The sequence below is a fragment of the Pristiophorus japonicus genome, chromosome 17, assembly GCF_044704955.1.
Source record: "Pristiophorus japonicus isolate sPriJap1 chromosome 17, sPriJap1.hap1, whole genome shotgun sequence".
Lineage (NCBI taxonomy): Eukaryota > Metazoa > Chordata > Chondrichthyes > Pristiophoridae > Pristiophorus > Pristiophorus japonicus.
In genome coordinates this window covers 34,908,639-34,929,558 of record NC_091993.1, presented here as the reverse complement: position 1 = coordinate 34,929,558, position 20,920 = coordinate 34,908,639, and the positions used below count along the sequence as shown (strand labels likewise).

General features: G+C 42.6%; 1 protein-coding gene across 2 annotated transcripts in view; it reads left to right on the top strand.

Moving 5' to 3' along the window:
* The window catches only part of trpm7 (transient receptor potential cation channel, subfamily M, member 7), a 147,584-nt gene that overhangs the window by 35,503 nt on the left and 91,161 nt on the right, over window positions 1-20,920 (top strand). For both annotated transcript variants that reach the window (XM_070858629.1, XM_070858628.1), the window contains 2 exons: window positions 18,942-19,021; window positions 20,385-20,423. In XM_070858629.1, coding sequence (XP_070714730.1) covers window positions 18,942-19,021; window positions 20,385-20,423 — 119 coding nt within the window. The remainder of the gene's footprint in view (window positions 1-18,941; window positions 19,022-20,384; window positions 20,424-20,920) is intronic.

Genomic DNA, 20,920 nt, shown 5'->3' with positions numbered 1-20,920 from the left:
TTAATGGCCTTTCACAGCTCTTCACCACCCCATTAATTAGCTTTTCAATTGTACCAAATTGTATTTTAATTTCTGGAATTTGATTTCCTGTGATTAAATTCAAGTAATCACAGAAAAAGTAAAAGTATTGCTTTTAATATCCTGGTGGCAAGGAAGATACCGAAGATTTTACGGACTTGATGCGTGTGTATCTTCGCATTGATTCTGTGCATTTCGTGCTTTAAAGAAAGTAAACTGATAAAACATGCGGATTTTACGCTATTTCATAGGCAGCACACTTTTGAGTACTATTCCAAAAGCATGCTGTAGGGCAGGGACAATCCCAGTATCGCCTTTTCAATGAAGAGCTGCCCTCAGCCTTCCTCTCCAGCGTAGAGTGCATGGAGTATGTAAACATAGTCATCTTGACAACTGATGTACAGCTGCATCCACATTTTCACTTTCCCATCCTCTAGTCCTAATGACTTACTACCTTGTCCCCACCGTGCTCCCCTCATCTCTGAGGGAGCCACCTGTATAAGAACATAAGAATTAGGAGCAGGAGCTGGCCATTTGGCCCCTCGAGCCTACTCTGTGATTCGATAAGATCATGGCTGATCTTCGACCTCAACTCCACTTTCCTGCACTATTTCCATATCCCTTGATTCCCTTAATATCAAAAAATCTATCAATCTCTGTCTTGAATATACTCAACGACTGAGCCTCCACAGCCCTCTGGGGTAGAGCATTCCAAAGAAGTTTTCTCCTCATCTCAGTCCTAAATGGCTGAACCCTTATTCTGAGACTGTGACCCCTGGTTTCTAGACTCCCCAGCCAGGGGAAACATCCTCCCTGCATCTACCCTGTCAAGCATTGTAAGAATTGTGTATGTTTCAATCAGATCACCTCTTATTCTTCTAAACTCGAGAGAATATAGGCCTAGTCTACTCAATAGCTCCTCATAGGACAATCCCCCCCATCCCAGGAATCAGTCTAGTGAACCTTCATTGCACTCCCTCTGACAAGTATATCCTTCCTTGGGTAAGGAGACCAAAACTATACACAATACTCCAGGTGTGGTCTCACCAGGGTCCTATATAATTGCAGTAAGATGTCTTTACTCTTCTACTCAAATCCACTTGTAATAAAGGCCAACATACTATACTACCACCTCTGTTCTCTTGATCCCTTCTGTAACTGTCGACTGAACAATCAATCTCCTTTCCTGGTCAAAATCACCAACAATACCATTGTGTGATGCACTAATTTTCCTTGGCTGTTTTGTGTTGTTTGATACTATTGGTTATTATATCCTCTTCCATTGTCTCCTTTGTTGTTCGCCTCCACTGGACTGCCCTTTCTTATAGTTCCACTGTCTCAAAACAGTTGCTGTGTCCCTTGTACCTCAATATTCCAGCCTTTTCATCATTTACACGTTGTCCTATGTACATATATATGCTGACAACACTCAGCTCTATTGCTGTACCACTCCTTGACGACATCTGTGTTGTCAGACTGCCTGTCCAACGCTGTGTCATAGAAACATAGAAACATAGAAAATAGGTGCAGGAGCAGGCCATTCAGCCCTTCTAGCCTGCACCGCCATTCAATGAGTTCATGGCTGAACATGAAACTTCAGTACCCACTTCCTGCTTTCACGCCATACCCCTTGATCCCCCGAGTAGTAAGGACTTCATCTAACTCCCTTTTGAATATATTTAGTGAATTGGCCTCAACTACTTCCTGTGGTAGAGAATTCCACAGGTTCATCACTCTCTGGGTGAAGAAGTTTCTCCTTATCTCGGTCCTAAATGGCTTACCCCTTATCCTTAGACTGTGACCCCTGGTTCTGGACTTCCCCAACATTGGGAACATTCTTCCTGCATCCAACCTGTCCAAACCCGTCAGAATTTTAAACGTTTCTATGAGGTCCCCTCTCACTCTTCTGAACTCCAGTGAATACAAGCCCAGTTGATCCAGTCTTTCTTGATAGGTCAGTCCCACCATCCCGGGAATCAGTCTGGTGAATCTTCGCTGCACTCCCTCAATAGCAAGTATGTCCTTCCTCAAGTTAGGAGACCAAAACTGTACACAATACTCCAGGTGTGGCCTCACCAAGGCCCTGTACAACTGTAGCAACACCTCCCTGCCCCTGTACTCAAATCCCCTCGCTATGAAGGCCAACATGCCATTTGCTTTCTTAACCGCCTGCTGTACCTGCATGCCAACCTTCAATGACTGATGTACCATGACACCCAGGTCTCGTTGCACCTTCCCTTTTCCTAATCTGTCACCATTCAGATAATAGTCTGTCTCTCTGTTTTTACCACCAAAGTGGATAACCTCACATTTATCCACATTATACTTCATCTGCCACGCATTTGCCCACTCACCTAACCTATCCAAGTCACTCTGTAGCCTCATAGCATCCTCCTCGCAGCTCACACTGCCACCCAACTTAGTGTCATCCGCAAATTTGGAGATACTACATTTAATCCCCTCGTCTAAATCATTAATGTACAATGTAAACAGCTGGGGCCCCAGCACAGAACCCTGCGGTACCCCACTAGTCACTGCCTGCCATTCCGAAAAGTACCCATTTACTCCTACTCTTTGCTTCCTGTCTGACAACCAGTTCTCAATCCACGTCAGCACACTACCCCCAATCCCATGTGCTTTAACTTTGCACAATAATCTCCTGTGTGGGACCTTGTCGAAAGCCTTCTGAAAGTCCAAATATACCACATCAACTGGTACTCCTTTGTCCACTTTATTGGAAACATCCTCAAAAAATTCCAGAAGATTTGTCAAGCATGATCTCCCTTTCACAAATCCATGCTGACTTGGACCTATCATGTCACCATTTTCCAAATGCGCTGCTATGACATCCTTAATAATTGATTCCATCATTTTACCCACTACTGAGGTCAGGCTGACCGGTCTATAATTCCCTGCTTTCTCTCTCCCTCCTTTTTTAAAAAGTGGGGTTACATTGGCTACCCTCCACTCGATAGGAACTGATCCAGAGTCAATGGAATGTTGGAAAATGACTGTCAATGCATCCGCTATTTCCAAGGCCACCTCCTTAAGTACTCTGGGATGCAGTCCATCAGGCCCTGGGGATTTATCGGCCTTCAATCCCATCAATTTCCCCAACACAATTTCCCGACTAATAAAGATTTCCCTCAGTTCCTCCTCCTTAATAGACCCTCTGACCACTTTTATATCCGGAAGGTTGTTTGTGTCCTCCTTAGTGAATACTGAACCAAAGTACTTGTTCAATTGGTCTGCCATTTCTTTGTTCCCCGTTATGACTTCCCCTGATTCTGACTGCAGGGGACCTACGTTTGTCTTTACTAACCTTTTTCTCTTTACATACCTATAGAAACTTTTGCAATCCGCCTTAATGTTCCCTGCAAGCTTCTTCTCGTACTCCATTTTCCCTGCCCTAATCAAACCCTTTGTCCTCCTCTGCTGAGTTCTAAATTTCTCCCAGTCCCCAGGTTCGCTGCTATTTCTGGCCAATTTGTATGCCATTTCCTTGGCTTTAATACTATCCCTGATTTCCCTAGATAGCCACGGTTGAGCCACCTTCCCTTTTTTATTTATTTTTTTATTAGTGTCATAGATGAGCCAGAAGTCCCTCCGCGGAATGACGCGAGAGAGAGCTTTGTGTTTGATGATCAAAACCAACATCCTTGAAGACTTAAGTTGTTAACTTGCTGTGAGGAAGGATCAAACGTAGCCTGAAATTACTTGTATGCATTTTTTGTGTTCAAGTTCACTTCCTCCCAATTTGAAAACTTCTAGTTCCAGTTTGATGCATCCCCACCTATACTGCTCACATTGAAAACATACTGTGTGGAGAATCACTGACATGAACCTACAGGATGTTGCAGAACAATCACAACTTGCATTTATATAGCACCTTTAACTTGGAAAAACATCTCAAGGTGCTTCAGAGGAGCAACCAACTAAGTGATGCTGAGCCAAATGAAGAGATATTAGCAGTAACCAGAAGCCTGGTAAAATAGGTAGATTTTAAGGAGAAGAGGGACGTGTTGAGGCGGAGATTTTGGCAAGGAATTCAGATCCTGAGGCAGCTGCAATGATGGGTAAAGGGAGGGCAGATACACCAGAGGCTGGAGTCAGCGAAATGGAGAGTTTTGGGGTGGGGGTGTGTTTATATGGGGAGAAAATTAGAGGTATGGAGAGGCGATGCAATGAAGGGATTTAAACACGGATGAGAATTTTAAATTGGAGGTCTGGATAGACTGGGAGCCAGTGTAGGTCAGGAGGGTGGGGGTGATGAGTAAGCAGAGCTTGGAGCGGGATAGGATACAGGTCACAGCTTTGTATGGGCTGAAGTTTATGGAAGGTGGTAGATAGGAGGGTAATCAGGAAAGCATTGCAATAGTTGAGTCTGGCGATGACACTGGCATAGATAGGGTTTTAGCAGCTGATGGGCTGAGGCAGGGGCAGAGACAGGCAATGTTAGGTGGTGGAAGTAATGGAAAGGATCTAGGGGTCGGAAGCTCTGCTTGGATAGAATAGGGTGCCAAAGTTGCCAACGGTTTGGTTCAGCCTGAGACACTGGGTGAAGAGGGATAGTAGCGATGACAAAGGCAAGTGTTATGGCAAGGGCCAAAGATGATGGCTTCGATCTTTCCAACATTTAGCTGCAGGAAATTGTGACTTATCCAAGACTGGATTTTGGAAAACAATCTAACAAGACCGGCAGTGGAGGGGCTGAGTGCGGTGGTGGTGTAGTAGAGCTTAACCACTTGATGATCAGCTTCATCGAAATATATAGATACATAGAAATTACAACAAACAAACTGGTTATTTAGCCCAAGCAGTCCATGCTGACTTTTGCAAGCAAATAGTTTTAATCACATTTAGCCACCCTGTTCCCCTATCACTTTACCCCTTTTTCATCCACCTATCCATTCTAATCTTGAATGTTGACATAGTTTCTGCCTCAATCAGTAACCCTGACAATGAATTCCTCCTGAGCAGTTTGCCTATCTTCTCAGCCATGCTTCATATGTAGCTCAGATCAGAAAAGGTGATAAATTGCCCTCTCCAGAGTTTCTGATTGCACCTACATTGCCATGGGATGATATCGTGCATCACTCTACAAGGACAGTTATTCCTTTACCATTCCTGCATGTTTCTGACCGCTGGTTCAGAGCACCAGTGACCGTGCTTGGTACAGGTACAGGTTGCCTGCTCTTCCTCTTTGCTGCAGCTGGTGCAAACTGGAAGACCAACATTGACACAATAATCACAACATTTGATTACATTTAAAAAAGGAAAATAATTTAAATTCTGAAATCTATATTTTTCCATACAATGCACATTACTCTTTAAATGTGTTTGCAGCATTGAAATTCATCCATCATGCCTATCTGATTAACTCAGATTACAACTATCTATTACGTTAACTGTGCTAATTCAGTCAAATGTTGACTGGTAGGAAAAGCTACCAATTATAAATCAGTATCCCACACAAAGCCCAAACTGCTTAATTTTTTCCAAAGCTATCAAACGAAGCCACAACTACTATAAAAATGCACAAATATGAGGGCTGCAAGCTCACTTTGTTCATCTCCTGAGACCCCGGTCACTTGTTCTCCCCGAAAGTGCACAAAGCTGACTTCAACTATAGCTGAAATTCAGCGCTTTAAACTTCCTGGGCCTGGAGGGGCTAGAAAAGGCTACTTCCTGATGGGAGCAGCATGTTTTGCATCCATTAGTTTGCCAGCCTGGAATGTTTAGTGAGCTGTGGCTCAAGCTTCAGAGGAGGGGAAAGGATTGGGCGGGACAAGGTGGGAGTGACAATGTAGGGACAAAGATGGTGAGGTGCAGGGAGGAAGCTTGGGATTGATAACAGTGACAAGGGGAGGGCTTGAATTTTGGGGGTCTATCAAGGCTTAAAATCTTTGTGCACGGGGGATAATTTTCTCCTGTCTGGAGGCTCTAGATATTTGTAGGTGTGGAGGAAGGGTTTGCTTTTTTTATACATGAGCAACCACTTTTTGTATGGGAGTGTTTGGATTTTCTGTGTATTGGGACGAGTGTTTCTGTGTCATCGAGGTTTACTAACTGGTTTTGACATGGATCCCCCCACCGCACTCTAAGATTGACAACCCTGCTGTACACAACTAATTCCATCCATTTTCCTGCTGTAAATTTTCCATGTGATTTTTAAAAATCAATGCATGGTAATTTACAGGCCTGGTGGAATTGGGAGTGAAGAGTAGAAAAAGGGAGCCACTTGCTGCCATACTTCCAAACTGTGATCCCTGAAAATTAATCATGTAATTGCAAAAAAGAAAATTGGGAGAGGTAGAATGTTATACAAAAAAAATACTCCGGCTACTATTGAAGGCCATTGAAATCTTCCTTTGGATTGGTGAAGAGGACATGGAGTTAAGGAAGATTAACCAAGGGTAATTAGCTGTTGAATTTTGCCATTTAATTCTATAGGAGAGGCATTGGTGCCCACTCAGCTTCTGCCTAATGATACCTATGTTGGCAACTTGGACTGTTCTGAACCAGATGCATGTTTACCAGCCTGTAATGCAGATTATATAAATACAGAATAAAAAGCAAACAGCTGGAAAATGGAAACAAAACCAGAAAATTCTGCAAGTACACAGCACGTGAGTGAGCATTTATCGAGAGAAACGATGGTCAGCTTTTTGGGCTGTTCAGAACTGAAAGATGAACAAGCACTGTACTAGATTCAGAAGAGAGGCGGGTAAAACAGAGGAAGGATCCATTTAACTGTTCTCTAACCTGGTTAAAATAAAACCAGGAGATTAGTAGAAAATGGAGATAATAACATCAGAGAATGAATAAAGCATTAAAGATATCGAGAAACATCTGTGAATAGCGGAGCCAGTGAGAAGAACTTCTGAGGAAAAGATAAGATGGGGGAAATTGAAAATAAAACCTGCAGATCAGGTCTGGAATTAACACACAATGCTGGCAATGCAAGGTGGGTGTGGCAGCCCTGAAAAGAGAAAATTGGTCAACACCATCTTTTAGTATTCAGAGCCCTGTGGTGCACTGGTATAAAAGAAAGACTAGCATTTATATAGTGTCTTTCATGACCTTGGGTTGTCCCAAAGTGCTTTACAGCCAATTAAATACTTTTGAAGTGTAGTCACTGTGGTAATGTAGGAAAGGCAGAAGCCAACTTGCACACAGCAAGCTCCCACAAACCGCAATTAGATAAATGACCAGATCATCTGTTTTTTTAGATGTTGGTTGATAAATATTGGCCAAAACACCAGGAAGAATTCCCCTGCTCTTTGGGATCTTTTACACCCATCTGAAAGGGCAGATGAGGCCTTGGCTTAACGTCCAAAAGACAGCACTTCCAAGAGTGCAGTACTCCTTCAATACTGCACTGGAGTGTCGGCCTAGATTGTGTGCTCACAACTTTGTGACTCGGAAGCTACCCACTGAGCCACAGCTGACACTGAAGCCTGTTGAAGCAGCAGCAACAACAACTTGCATTTATATAGAGCCGTTAACATAGAAAATAAAGTCCCAAGGCACTTCACAGAAGTGTAATCAGAAATCAGTTTGACAGAAGCAAAGGAAGATATATTGGGAGGAGTGACTTAAAGCTTGGCTGAAGAAGTAGTTTTATAAGAAGGGTCTTAAATGAGAGAGAAGTGGAGAAATGGAATAGTCTAGTTTAGGAATTCCACAGTTTAGGGCCTAGGCAACTGCAGGCATGGTTGCCAAGGAGTGGGGAGATGTACAAGAGGCCACAGTTAGTGGAATGCAGAGTTCTTGGAGGGTTGTAGGGCAGGAGGAGGTTACAAAGATAGGGAGGGACAAGGCCATGAATGGATTAGAAAAGGGTGAGAATTTTAAATTTGAGGCATGGGGAACTGAATGTCCGTGTTCATCAGCGAGAGCAGGGGAATGGCTGAGTGGGACTTTATGCAGGTTAAAATACAACCAGCAGAGTTTTTGGTGAGCTGAAGTTTATGGAGGATGGGAGACTGACCAGGAAAGCAATGGAATAGTTAAGTCTGGATTCACTAAATATATTCAAAAGGGAGTTAGATGAAGTCCTTACTACTCGGGGGATCAAGGGGTATGGCGTGAAAGCAGGAAGGGGGTACTGAAGTTTCATGTTCAGCCATGAACTCATTGAATGGCGGTGCAGGCTAGAAGGGCTGAATGGCCTGCTCCTGCACCTATTTTCTATGTTTCTATGGAGGGTTGGAGACGGGCAATGTTACGGAGGTGGAAGTAGACAGTCTTGGCAATGTTAAATAATGGGGTCGGAAGCTCGGCTCTGGGTCAAATAGTTATGAACAGTCTAGTTCAGCCTGAGATGGTGGTGGGAAGGGGCTGGAATGGGTGTAGATAATGCAGAGTTTGTGGCAGGGGCTGAAAATGATGGCTTTGGTCTTCCCAATTTAACAGAAATCTGTAAACAGGTATAAGAAATACTTAACAGGAATGGGCTAGCAAATATAAAGCACTTTCTTGCCGGAAGAATTTGCTGGCTCCTGAATTTCTCTATAGGTATTGGACGAAGCTTGTTCTATCGTTAATTTTCTAAGTTATGTGGAGCTTTATTCAGTGCGAGATGTGTTTTCACACTGAGACACTCAATTTAATAAAATGTGACAAAATGGGAAACGCAATGTGTTTTATATTGCACTGCAAATATCAAATAATGCTTTCTTCAGTGTGACACATCAGTGCTTTTACAATCAATCACCAGAAGCAGTAGTTGTACACACTGGTTCTTAGCATTGTGTTTTGTTCTTCAAAGCATCATATGCCCTTTGAGTTATTGGCACATGCTACAGTAACAAATTGTTCTTACGATAGAATCAAAGAAATTTACAGCACGGACAGAGACCATTTCGGCCCATGTCCACCCTGGCCAACAACGAGCTATCCAGCCTAATCCCATTTTCCAGCTTTTGGTCCATAGCCCTATATGTTATGGCACTTGAAGTGCACACCCAAGTACTTTTAAAATGTGGTGAGGGTTTCTGCTTCTACCACCCTTTCAGGCAGTGAGTTCAAGACTCCCACCACCCTCTGGGTAAAGAAATTTCCCCTCATATTCCCTCTAAACCTTCCACCAATTACTTTAAATCTATGCCCCCTGGTTGTTGACCCCTCTGCTAAGGGAAATAGGTGCTTCCTATCCACTCTATCTAGGCCCCTCCTAATTTTCTACACCTCAATAAGGTCTCCTCTCGGCCTTCTCTGTTCCAAAGAAAACCAACCCAGCCTATTCAATCTTTCCTCATCACTAAAATTCTCCAGTCCGGGCAGCATCCTCGTAAATCTCCTCTGTACCCTTTCCAGCACAATCATATCTTTCCTGTAATGTGGTGACCAGAACTGCATGCAGTACTCTAGCTGTGGCCTAACTAGTGTTTTATACAGTTCAAGCATAAACTCCCTGCTCTTGTATTCTGTCCCTCAGCTAATAAAGTCAAGTATTCCGTATGCCTTGTTAATCACCTTATCTACCTGGCCTGCTACCTTCAGGGATCTGTGGACATGCACTCCAAGACCCCTTTGTTCCTCTACACTTCAGTATCCTACCATTTAATGTGTATTCCCTTGCCTTGTTAGCCCTCTCCAAATGCATTACCTCACACTTCTCCAGATTGAATTCCATTTGCCACTGTTCTGCCCACCTGACCAGCATATTGATATCTTGCTGCAGTCTACAGCTTTCTTCTTCTTTACCGAATGAAAGAATATGATTTTTTTTTTTATTGTCCCAATTTTGAAATGCACTTTAGGTTAGTGTTTTGCTGCATAATGCACCATTCTCTAACCAGCAAGGTCTAAAGGTGATCTACTTCAAACCCATTGGTGATGACTTTCATTTCCGAGAAGTGTACTGGAACAGTTGGAGGTGAGACACCCACTGTTCACTTTTGTTTCTTTAGTAAAGCAATTGTACATTTTACTGGATCACAAACCTCTTGAGTGTTGCCATGAGATTAAAACAGTTATAAAGAATTATCAGTAGTATACTCTCTCTCTTTGTTAAATTTGGATAATTTTGTTTCGATGACTTGCTAAATTTGAGAAGAATAGTCTGATGATTCAGTTCTTTTGCATATTTGTTGAGGTACTCTTTTTGACCATACACCACCTGATTTAAATTCTGCTGTCTGATGGACTTATAAACTCATCCCAAAGTATTCTCCTACCCCACCCAAACCTGCCACATCCTCAGAAGTCCGAAATAAAAATACTTGAATAGATGAGCAGAAGTGCAGTAAGGGTTACTGACCACACGTTCTCTCAGTGCTTGCAGTGCACTGCATTTCCCATAAGTACAAGGTATCCAGATATGGCCGAAACCCAAGCACGTTTCATTGGTCGGTTACACCTTTCGATGATGTCTCTTGAGAAACCCAATATATTTGGGACAACTTTTGTTTCCAATTATTTGATGTGACGGTGATGCTTTTTGTTTTAACTGTTAAGTTATTGATTCCCAGTAGGAACAGGAATTGGCTTTGGTTCGCGTGGGACTGGGGGAGGGGGAGAAAAAGGGACAGTGCTTTTTATAGTAAAACCTGGTTTAATGTTCAGAATTTCCTCTGACCTGTGTGCCAGTGCCAGGCACGGGCTGTTAAGGAACTAATTCTCCAGTGGTTTTTAAAGCTTGTTTACTCTGCAATTGTGCACAGTGGCTGTGTGACATTAGGGATCTGTTTAATGGTGTAGATTTATTGAGATTTAGATTTCCCTTAGGAAATAACTGACCTGGTATTTTCTTTTTTTTAAACTGAGTATCCAGCATGTATACTCGAGGGCAAGTTAAGTAATTCTGCAATGAAGTAAATGGCAAAAATGGTTGGTGGTTATTGGCTGTGGAGCATATTAGAATGTCCTGAGGACATAAAGATGTTCTACAAAGGCTACTTTGTTCTTTAATTTCAATGCAGTACTGAGGTGCCGTCTTTTGGATGAGACGTTAAACCGAGGCCCCGTCTGCCCTCACAGCTGAACGTAAAAGATCCCATGGCGCTGTTCAAAGAGCAGGCAAGTTCTCCCTGGTATCCTGGACAATACTTATCACTCGATCAACATCACTAAAATGGATTATCTGGTCATTTATCTCACTGTTATTTGTGGGACCCTGCTGTGTGCAAATTGGCAGCTGCGTTTCCTACATTACGATAGTGACAACACTTCAAAAGTACTTAATTGGTTGTAAAGCACAGCGGGGCATCCTGAGGTTGTGGCAGGCACTATATGAATGCAAGTCTTCTCAGCTTCTTATTGAGCAGCCATAACAGTTTAACTGCAGTTCCCAAGTCTAGAAGCTGTACCATTAAAGCCACATAACTGAAGGGTGACTAATGAACCCCCCTGTACTAATCTGCTTACCAGATTTAGTTTGGTACTTGACCATTTGGTAGCATAGCATTAAAATGATGAATGTTACAATTCTGACCAAAAAATGACAGACTAATGAAACTAATATGTCTAAGTGTTGCTCAGTAGAAATTGCTGACTAACCACAAATGTGGACACGGTGACATCATTTTAGCCACATGCACTAATTTTAATAGAAAACGCCTTGTATACACTTACACAATGCAAGTAAGTGGTGGCAAACATTTGCCACCATTCCGTAACCAAAGAAATAAAGCACTCTCAACGTAATGAAAACTCGCGCACACTGCTTTTTGTCTTACCAACAAATGCACAAAAAGGTTAAAGTTCACATGCCCATGCTGTGCAAATGAGATTGAGATCACATGTCCAGGCCCAATAATCGTATCTATTACTCCATTTTTATTTACTAATCAGAAATACAATCAGCCACATGTGGCTATTGGCTAACACATTGGACAATATGAATCTATATAATATAATTTGTATTTGGTGCGCATCCATATATGAAAATACCTACATTCCAAAAAATACAGTGGGAAGGTCACAAGGGAATTCAGTTCGTGAGCAACGGCATGACGCACTGTTACTGGTATAAAGTTACTGGACAGTCTGACTCGGTGAGCAACACTGCAGGAGTTCCCCGGTCTACAGGGCAGTAGTGATAACTGCCCTCCTATATGGCTCAGATGTGGACCATATACAGCGGACACCTCAGCGCTGGAGAAGTACCACCAGCGCTGCCTCTGCAAATCCACTGGGAGGATAGACGCACCAACATCTGTATTCTCGCTCAGGTCAGCATCGAAGCACTGACCACACTCGACCAGCTCCATTGGGCGGGCCACATCGTCTGCATGCCCGACAATGAGACTCCTGCACGGCAAGCGAGCCCCAGGTGGGCAGAGGAAACGCTTCAAGGACAACCTTAAAGCCTCCTTGATAAAGTGTAGCATCCCCCACCGGCACCTGGGAAGCACTAGTCCAAGACAGCCCAAAGTCGAGGAAGAGCATAGAAACATAGAAAATAGGTGCAGGAGTAGGCCATTCGGCCCTTCTAGCCTGCACCGCCATTCAATGAGTTCATGGCTGAACATTCAACTTCAGTACCCCATTCCTGCTTTCTCGCCATACCCCTTGATCCCCCTAGTAGTAAGGACTTCATCTAACTCCTTTTTGAATATATTTAGTGAATTGGCCTCAACAACTTTCTGTGGTAGAGAATTCCACAGGTTCACCACTCTCTGGGTGAAGAAGTTCCTCCGCATCTCGGTCCTAAATGGCTTACCCCTTATCCTTAGACTGTGACCTCTGGTTCTGGACTTCCCCAACATTGGGAACATTCTTCCTGCATCTAACCTGTCTAACCCCGTCAGAATTTTAAATGTTTCTATGAGGTCCCCTCTCATTCTTCTGAACTCCAGTGAATACAAGCCCAGTTGATCCAGTCTTTCTTGATAGGTCAGTCCCGCCATCCCGGGAATCAGTCTGGTGAACCTTCGCTGCACTCCCTCAATAGCAAGAATGTCCTTCCTCAGGTTAGGAGACCAAAACTGTACACAATACTCCAGGTGTGGCCTCACCAATGCCCTGTACAACTGTAGCAACACCTCCCTGCCCCTGTACTCAAATCCCCTTGCTATGAAGGCCAACATGCCATTTGCTTTCTTAACCGCCTGCTGCACCTGCATGCCAACCTTCAATGACTGATGTACCTCCCCTTTTCCTAATCTGTCACCATTCAAATAATAGTCTGTCTCTCTGTTTTTACCACTAAAGTGGATAACCTCACATTTATCCACATTATACTTCATCTGCCATGCATTTGCCCACTCACCTAACCTATCCAAGTCGCTCTGCAGCCTCACAGCATCCTCCTCGCAGCTCACACTGCCACCCAACTTAGTGTCATCCGCAAATTTGGAGATACTACATTTAATCCCCTCATCTAAATCATTAATGTACAGTGTAAACAGCTGGGGCCCCAGCACAGAACCTTGCGGTACCCCACTAGTCACTGCCTGCCATTCTGAAAAGTCCCCATTTACTCCTACTCTTTGCTTCCTGTCTGACAACCAGTTCTCAATCCATGTCAGCACACTACCCCAATCCCATGTGCTCTAACTTTGCACATCAATCTCTTGTGTGGGACCTTGTCGAACGCCTTCTGAAAGTCCAAATATACCACATCAACTGGTTCTCCCTTGTCCACTCTACTGGAAACATCCTCAAAAAATTCCAGAAGATTTGTCAAGCATGATTTCCCTTTCACAAATCCATGCTGACTTGGACCTATCATGTCACCTCTTTCCAAATGCACTGCTATGACATCCTTAATAATTGATTCCATCATTTTACCCACTACCGATGTCAGGCTGACCGGTCTATAATTCCCTGTTTTCTCTCTCCCTCCTTTTTTAAAAAGTGGGGTTACATTGGCTACCCTCCACTCTATAGGAACTGATCCAGAGTCAATGGAATGTTGGAAAATGACTGTCAATGCATCCACTATTTCCAAGGCCACCTCCTTAAGTACTCTGGGATGCAGTCCATCAGGCCCTGGGGATTTAGCGGCCTTCAATCCCATCAATTTCCCCAACACAATTTCCCGGCTAATAAGGATTTCCCTCAGTTCCTCCTCCTTACTAGACCCCCCGACCCCTTTTATAACCGGAAGGTTGTTTGTGTCCTCCTTCGTGAATACCGAACCAAAGTACTTGTTCAATTGGTCCGCCATTTCTTTGTTCCCCGTTATGACTTCCCCTGATTCTGACTGCAGGGGACCTACGTTTGTCTTTACTAACCTTTTTCTCTTTACATATCTATAGAAACTTTTGCAATCTGTCTTAATGTTCCCTGCAAGCTTCTTCTCATACTCTATTTTCCCTGCCATAATCAAACCCTTTGTCCTCCTCTGCTGAGTTCTAAATTTCTCCCAGTCCCCAGGTTCGCTGCTATTTCTGGCCAATTTGTATGCCACTTCCTTGGCTTTAATACTATCCCTGATTTCCCTTGATAGCCACGGTTGAGCCACCTTCCTTTTTTTATTTTTATGCCAGACAGGAATGTACAATTGTTGTAGTTCATCCATGCGGTCTCTAAATGTCTGCCATTGCCCATCCACAGTCAACCCCTTAAGTATCATTCGCCAATCCATCCCAGCCAATTCACACCTCATACCTTCAAAGTTAGCCTTCTTTAAGTTCTGGACCATGGTCTCTGAATTAACTGTTTCATTCTCCATCCTAATGCAGAATTCCACCATATTATGGTCACTCTTCCCCAAGGGGCCTCGCACAACAAGATTGCTAATTAATCCTCTCTCATTACATAACACCCAGTCTAAGATGGCCTCCCCCCTAGTTGGTTCCTCGACATATTGGTCTAAAAAACCATCCCTTATGCACTCCAGGAAATCCTCCTCCACCGTATTGCTTCCAGTTTGGTTAGCCCAATCTATGTGCATATTAAAGTCACCCATTATAACTGCTGCACCTTTATTGCATGCACCCCTAATTTCCTGTTTGATGCCCTCCCGAACATCACTACTACTGTTTGGAGGTCTGTACACAACTCCCACTAATGTTTTTTGCCCTTTGGTGTTCTGCAGCTCTACCCATATAGATTCCACATCATCCAAGCTAATGTCCTTCCTAACTATTGCCTTAATCTCCTCCTTAACCAACAATGCTACCCCACCTTCTTTTCCTTTTATTCTATCCTTCCTGAATGTTGAATACCCCTGGATGTTGAGTTCCCAGCCCTGATCATCCTGGAGCCACGTCTCCGTAATCCCAATCACATCATATTTGTTAACATCTATTAACTATTTGCACAGTTAATTCATCCACCTTATTGCGGATACTCCTTGCATTAAGACACAAAGCCTTTAGGGTTGTTTTTTTAACACCCTCTGTCCTTTTAGAATTTTGCTGTACAATGGCCCATTTTGTTCTTTGCCTTGGGTTTCTCTGCCCTCCACTTTTCCTCATCTCCTTTCTGTCTTTTGCTTTTGCCTCCTTTTTGTTTCCCTCTATCTCCCAGCATTGGTTCCCATCCCCCTGCCATATTAGTTTAACTCCTCCCCAACAGCACTAGCAAACACTCCCCCGAGGACATTGGTTCCGATTCTGCCCAGGTGCAGACCGTCCGGATTGTACTGGTCCCACCTCCCCCAGAACCGGTTCCAATGCCCCAGGAATTTGAATCCCTCCCTGCTGCACCATTGCTCAAGCCACGTATTCATCTGAGCTATCCTGCGATTCCTACTCTGACTATCACGTGGCACTGGTAGCAATCCCGAGATTACTACTTTTGAGGTCCTACTTTTTAATTTAGCTCCTAGCTCCTTAAATTCATTTCGTAGGACCTAGTTAGCGGTGTTTTGGACATTGTGACCGTGGTGACCTAGAGTCTCGTCACAGTGAGCATGCAGAAACCAAGTGCAGCATGCGGCAAACCAGGCTCCCCACCCACTCTCTCCTTCAGCCACTGTCTGCCCCACCTGTTAGAGACTGTAATTCCTGCATTGGACTGTACAGCCACTTGAGAACTCACTTTGAGTGGAAGCAAATCTTCCTCGATTTCAAGGGACTGCTTATGATGTGACTTACAGTTCAATAATGTAAAGCACAAAAGTTTGATGCATCAAAAGTAGAATATCATTCCAACCTGCTTAAATCTTTTTATTGTCAAATGGGGCTCCGTGAGAACTCTTGTATAATTCAAATAACTGCTTTTGATAGGCCTTCTGGAAACTGCTGCTATTTAACTCGGTCGATTTCCAATCGAGCATGTGCATGTTCAATGTACCCTATGTCAGATCAAACAATATATCCGGCAATTTTCCTATTTAAGGTAGATTATTGCAACAACCAGCAATGTTTTATATGCTACTGCAATTAACTCTTAACAGATGACTCTGAATACCACCCCAAATCTGGCATTCATTGTTTTATATGATCCTCTGCACGATGGGGATGGGTGCATATCCCATACACTCATATCAAGTATTGTTGAGCTTGTTTCTAGTGCCTAGCGAATAAGTCTTCCAGCTAGTAGTTAATTTTAGATTTGTTAAATGTGGTCATATCTCATCAGCTGGTGAAATTCATGTGTGTAACCCATGATTGTGACTAAGGCTAAAATTTATTCGTGTAAGTGTACTTTCATTTGTCTAAAAACTAATAGCCACAGATCTAAGGCAGCTGTCACATCACCTATTGAGAGATTAGTAACTTAAAATTAATATTAGTGGAGGAATTTAACCTCAAACTAGTAAGACGAAGCTTTTATTTATATTTAAAATATATCAAAATAGTGTATGAACATAAATAATTAGGTGTATATATACAATGAAAAGATATTCTGAAAATGGTTGGATGTTTGGGAGAGCAGGCTGGTGCATAACTAAATGAAACTGGTTTCGAATGATGTAAAACCCTATTGCACTTGCAACTGCTTGCAATAAATAAATAATGCATTTAAAATACAACTTCCTTTTTCAAGTTGACCAGTTGCATCCTTTCCCTTCATGGTACACGTTTTCAACTTGGGCTCCCAGAGTGTTCCCAAGTTCCTCATATTTCTATTCAGTTCATCAGATTTGTGAATCTTTGTGTTTGTTCAGTTAATAGCACGTTCTTTCTGATGCGATATATTAAACACATTTTATTGAATGATAACACAACTTTCCTTTGGGTAGTTAGCGGTGTTTTGGACATTGTGACCGAGGTGACCCCAGAAGTGTCAATAATGCATCAGGTCCAGGAACTGCATCTGTATTTTCAGAAAATATTGAAAACAACTTCTTTATGGTACCATTTGCTCAAGTGATGGAGTTCATTAAATAGCTATCAATATCTGGGAGTAAAGATCACTATGGAAGGGGATGCGAAACTAGATTTTGAAAAGCAACCATGTTCGGCGAACAATTAAGATTCAGAAAATGTTGGATCAATATTTAAACTCAGTGCTTCATCTCTGCTTGCGCCCACTTGTATTGCTCCAGCTCTGAGTGATCCCACTCCGACCTATCCATGTGCCACTTCTGCTGCTCCAGCAATAGCTTCTCTTCCTGCCTTTGCACTATCACCTGCGCTCTTGCCCAAAGTTCTATCCTTTGGTCCCCTCTGTACCTCACTTACATGCTGCTCCTTAACGTACGTCATCCTCAGGCATGGGGCCATCTTCCACAATGTATCTTGTACCACCTCTCTTGACCCCACAATTACCTCCATGTTTTATCTGACCGGCATAGATGAACTACTATATCCTGCAATTTAACATTGCAAGACCAAAGCCATTTTTTTAAGCCCCCACCATAAGCATGCTTAATTGCCACTGATTTCATTCCCCTTCTCAGCCTCTTATTTAGACTGTACCAGACAGTGTAAAATCTTGGCATCCTGTTTGATCCTGAGCTGAACTTTAAACTCCACATAGTATCCACCACAACACTGTCTGTTTCTGCCTGTGCAACATTGTCCCTCCATCATCACTAAAACCCTTCTCACCTAATATCGTACATTTGAATTCCTTGTTTTCACTAAACCCTGTCCCCAGAGTAAATTTATTGACGTTCTTTCCTTTCGAGCCTTCTAGCCTCCAAAGAAACTCCAACTTCCCCAAATACAGCCTCCCATATTTACCAAGTTTTACTTGCCTGGTATCACATCCTCACTGACCTACACAAATTACTTTTCCCCTAATGTCTTGAATTTTAATTCCTCATCTTCATAGTCATGCCCAATCTTATATCTGCAGCCTCTTCCAAACTGATATTACTTCCAAACTGATATTACACCCAATCCACCACATCCTACGGTACTCTGACTCTAGCTGTTTAAGCCTCTCTTCCTCTCTTTACACCCCACCCCCACGCAGTCACTCGACATTATGTTGATTATTTGGCTGACGATTGGAAATGCTGCAACTTCCAAAAAGAACCCTATAGTTATTTTAAGCCCATTGATAATGCTATGGAATACCACTAGTGCTGTAATTTTGTTTACGGTTTAATCTCTGAAATCTTAGTGCAGTTAATTTTAACTCTGAACCCCAGACAACTGAGGTTTTTTTTAATCATTTGCTTGATTTTTTCCTACGCAAAACTATTCACCTACACACCCAAAATTCACAGTATCTTTCCAAACTCTCTTCAGAAAACTAAAGTAGGCCAGCTATGTGTGTAGCCAGTCATTGTCATTTACTTGTGTAAATGACAGAAGTTGCACTTGGAGGCTGGATGGACAGATCCCTCCCTGGTCAGTTTTCCTTGTTTTCTGAGAGGGGAGAGAAAAGACAGTGAGATCAAGTAAACTCTGGAAGCATATTTGTCAGAGAATTTGAAGGTAGTAAAGATACTTTATTTTGTTAATCTATTTTTCTTTCAGCTGTAAAAGTTTATGCACCAATGTGTGCAAATGAGTAGATTTGGAGCATGGCATGTGGATTGGTAGTACAGTGTTGACATACTGCAAATTAATTGTCATTGGTGAAACTAGCCAAAGCATTTAAACCTGGTTTGTTTTATTTTACAGTCACAGAAATCCTGGATAGAGAATACTTTTACCAAGAGGGAATGTGTGTATATAATTCCAAGCTCAAAAGACCCACACAGGTAAAGACACTTGCATTTAATTGAATGTAGTTTTGAATGTTGGGGTGAGACTTTTTTCCTAATGCAAATATTTTTTGTGGGATAGTGACCAAAACTGGAACACATTATTTTACCTGCTTTTGATGTTGGGCTAATGCTACTGAAATTGTCTGGGTTAGTTTTAAATATAGGCACTGCACTATTTACCTGTGCTCCGTGCTTAGTGATTCTTCCATGACAATATCCAGCGGGCCAGAAATTTCCTTCCTGATCTCGTCCAGCAGCCTTTTGTTATCTTCTGTCCTCTTAACTTTAGTCTCTCTCTCACACTGGCTTTAAAATGCTCTAGGGTAACGAATGTACTGCAGAAATTGAATGGTATTAGTAATATTCTCTGTTTAACTTGGTTCCTATTGTTTATCTTCTCTTGCAGCTTTGATATTAGAAAAAAGATTTTTGATACTCTGTCCAGCACCTACCTAGGGTGCTCTCCACATCTATTGTCCCTTTCTCCTGTTTTAGCAAATTCCTATACTAAATGTTCTTCCCTTTCCCTGTGAACTTTTAAAACTTGGAATCAAAATTCATTCATTTTGGAGAATGCTCATTTGTAATCTTGGCAACCTATTTGACCTGTAGCTGAGCTTCCGACCCTATTTCCTCCATCACAAAGACCATCTACTTCCACCTCTAATGTCACCATCTCTGCCCTTGCCTCAGCTTATCTGCTGCTAAAACCCTCATCTATGATTTTGTTACCTTCAGGCTTGACTGTTCCATTGCTCTCCTAGCCAGCTTCCCATCTTCCACCACTATAAACTTGAGCTCATCCTAAACTCTGCCCGTATTCTAACTTGCACCAAGTCCCGCTCACCCGTCATCCCTGTGCTCGCTGACCTACATCGGCCCCTGTCCACAACGCCTTGTTAATTCTCATCCTCATGTTCAAATTCCTCCATGGCCTCCTGCCCTCCCATCTCTAACCTCTTCCTGCTCGACAATTCTTCAAAAATTCTACAATCCTCTAAATCTGGCCTCTTATGCGTCCTCCACTCCCTTCGCCCCACCATTGGTAGCTGTGTCTTCACCTGTCCAAGCTCTAAACTCTAGAGTTCCCTCCCTAAATCTCTCCGCCTCTCCACCTATCTCTCATCCTTTAAGAAGATTTGATGCCATATATGCAGTTGAAATCTGTCTAGTGTGGAAAGACTCCAAACCATGAAAACATTGTTTATTGCATCAACTGAGACCAGACTTGTGGCAATGTGAGCCCAATTTGTTCCTGCTATAGCACTGCTGTGTTGACCAGTAACCTCGTATGTGTGTATGTGTGTGTATGGAAACTGTTTTCACAAGTTGGTTTATTACTTTTGTTTGTTTGCAGATGCCTTCCAGGATGCCAAATATGCCAGCAGTTGGTCAGGTGAGTTTTTGATGGCACTTTTTAGTCTTTCAAGAGCTGTTTAAAATGGCTGTGATTTTCAGTTAATCTGGAGAACTGGTATAGAGCTCCATGCCTCGTGGAACATTCCTGATCTGGGTGCAGTTATAGATTTGTGGCCTCCAGATGCATGTAGTAATCCTGCATCTAAAATGAATTGTTTTACTTTCCCTGTCTAACTTAATTTGTTTTGCGTTTATTTAATTTTGATACCTTTTATTAACCCCATTTCATGCACATTTTCTTGGGTTTTGGTCTAACTAAACAGAAAAGCTGCTACTGTGCAACCTATTACTAGGAAATGCACAAGAACGGTGTTTACTAATGGTCATGCACTAATGTCTGCTCTCTGCACCACAAATTGATCATCTTCATATGATAAATTATATATATTTCTTCCCCATCCACTCCTTTTAACTTTCTCAATTTAGAGATTAATCTTGCAACATTTTAGTAAATGTAACCCTGATTTTAAATGC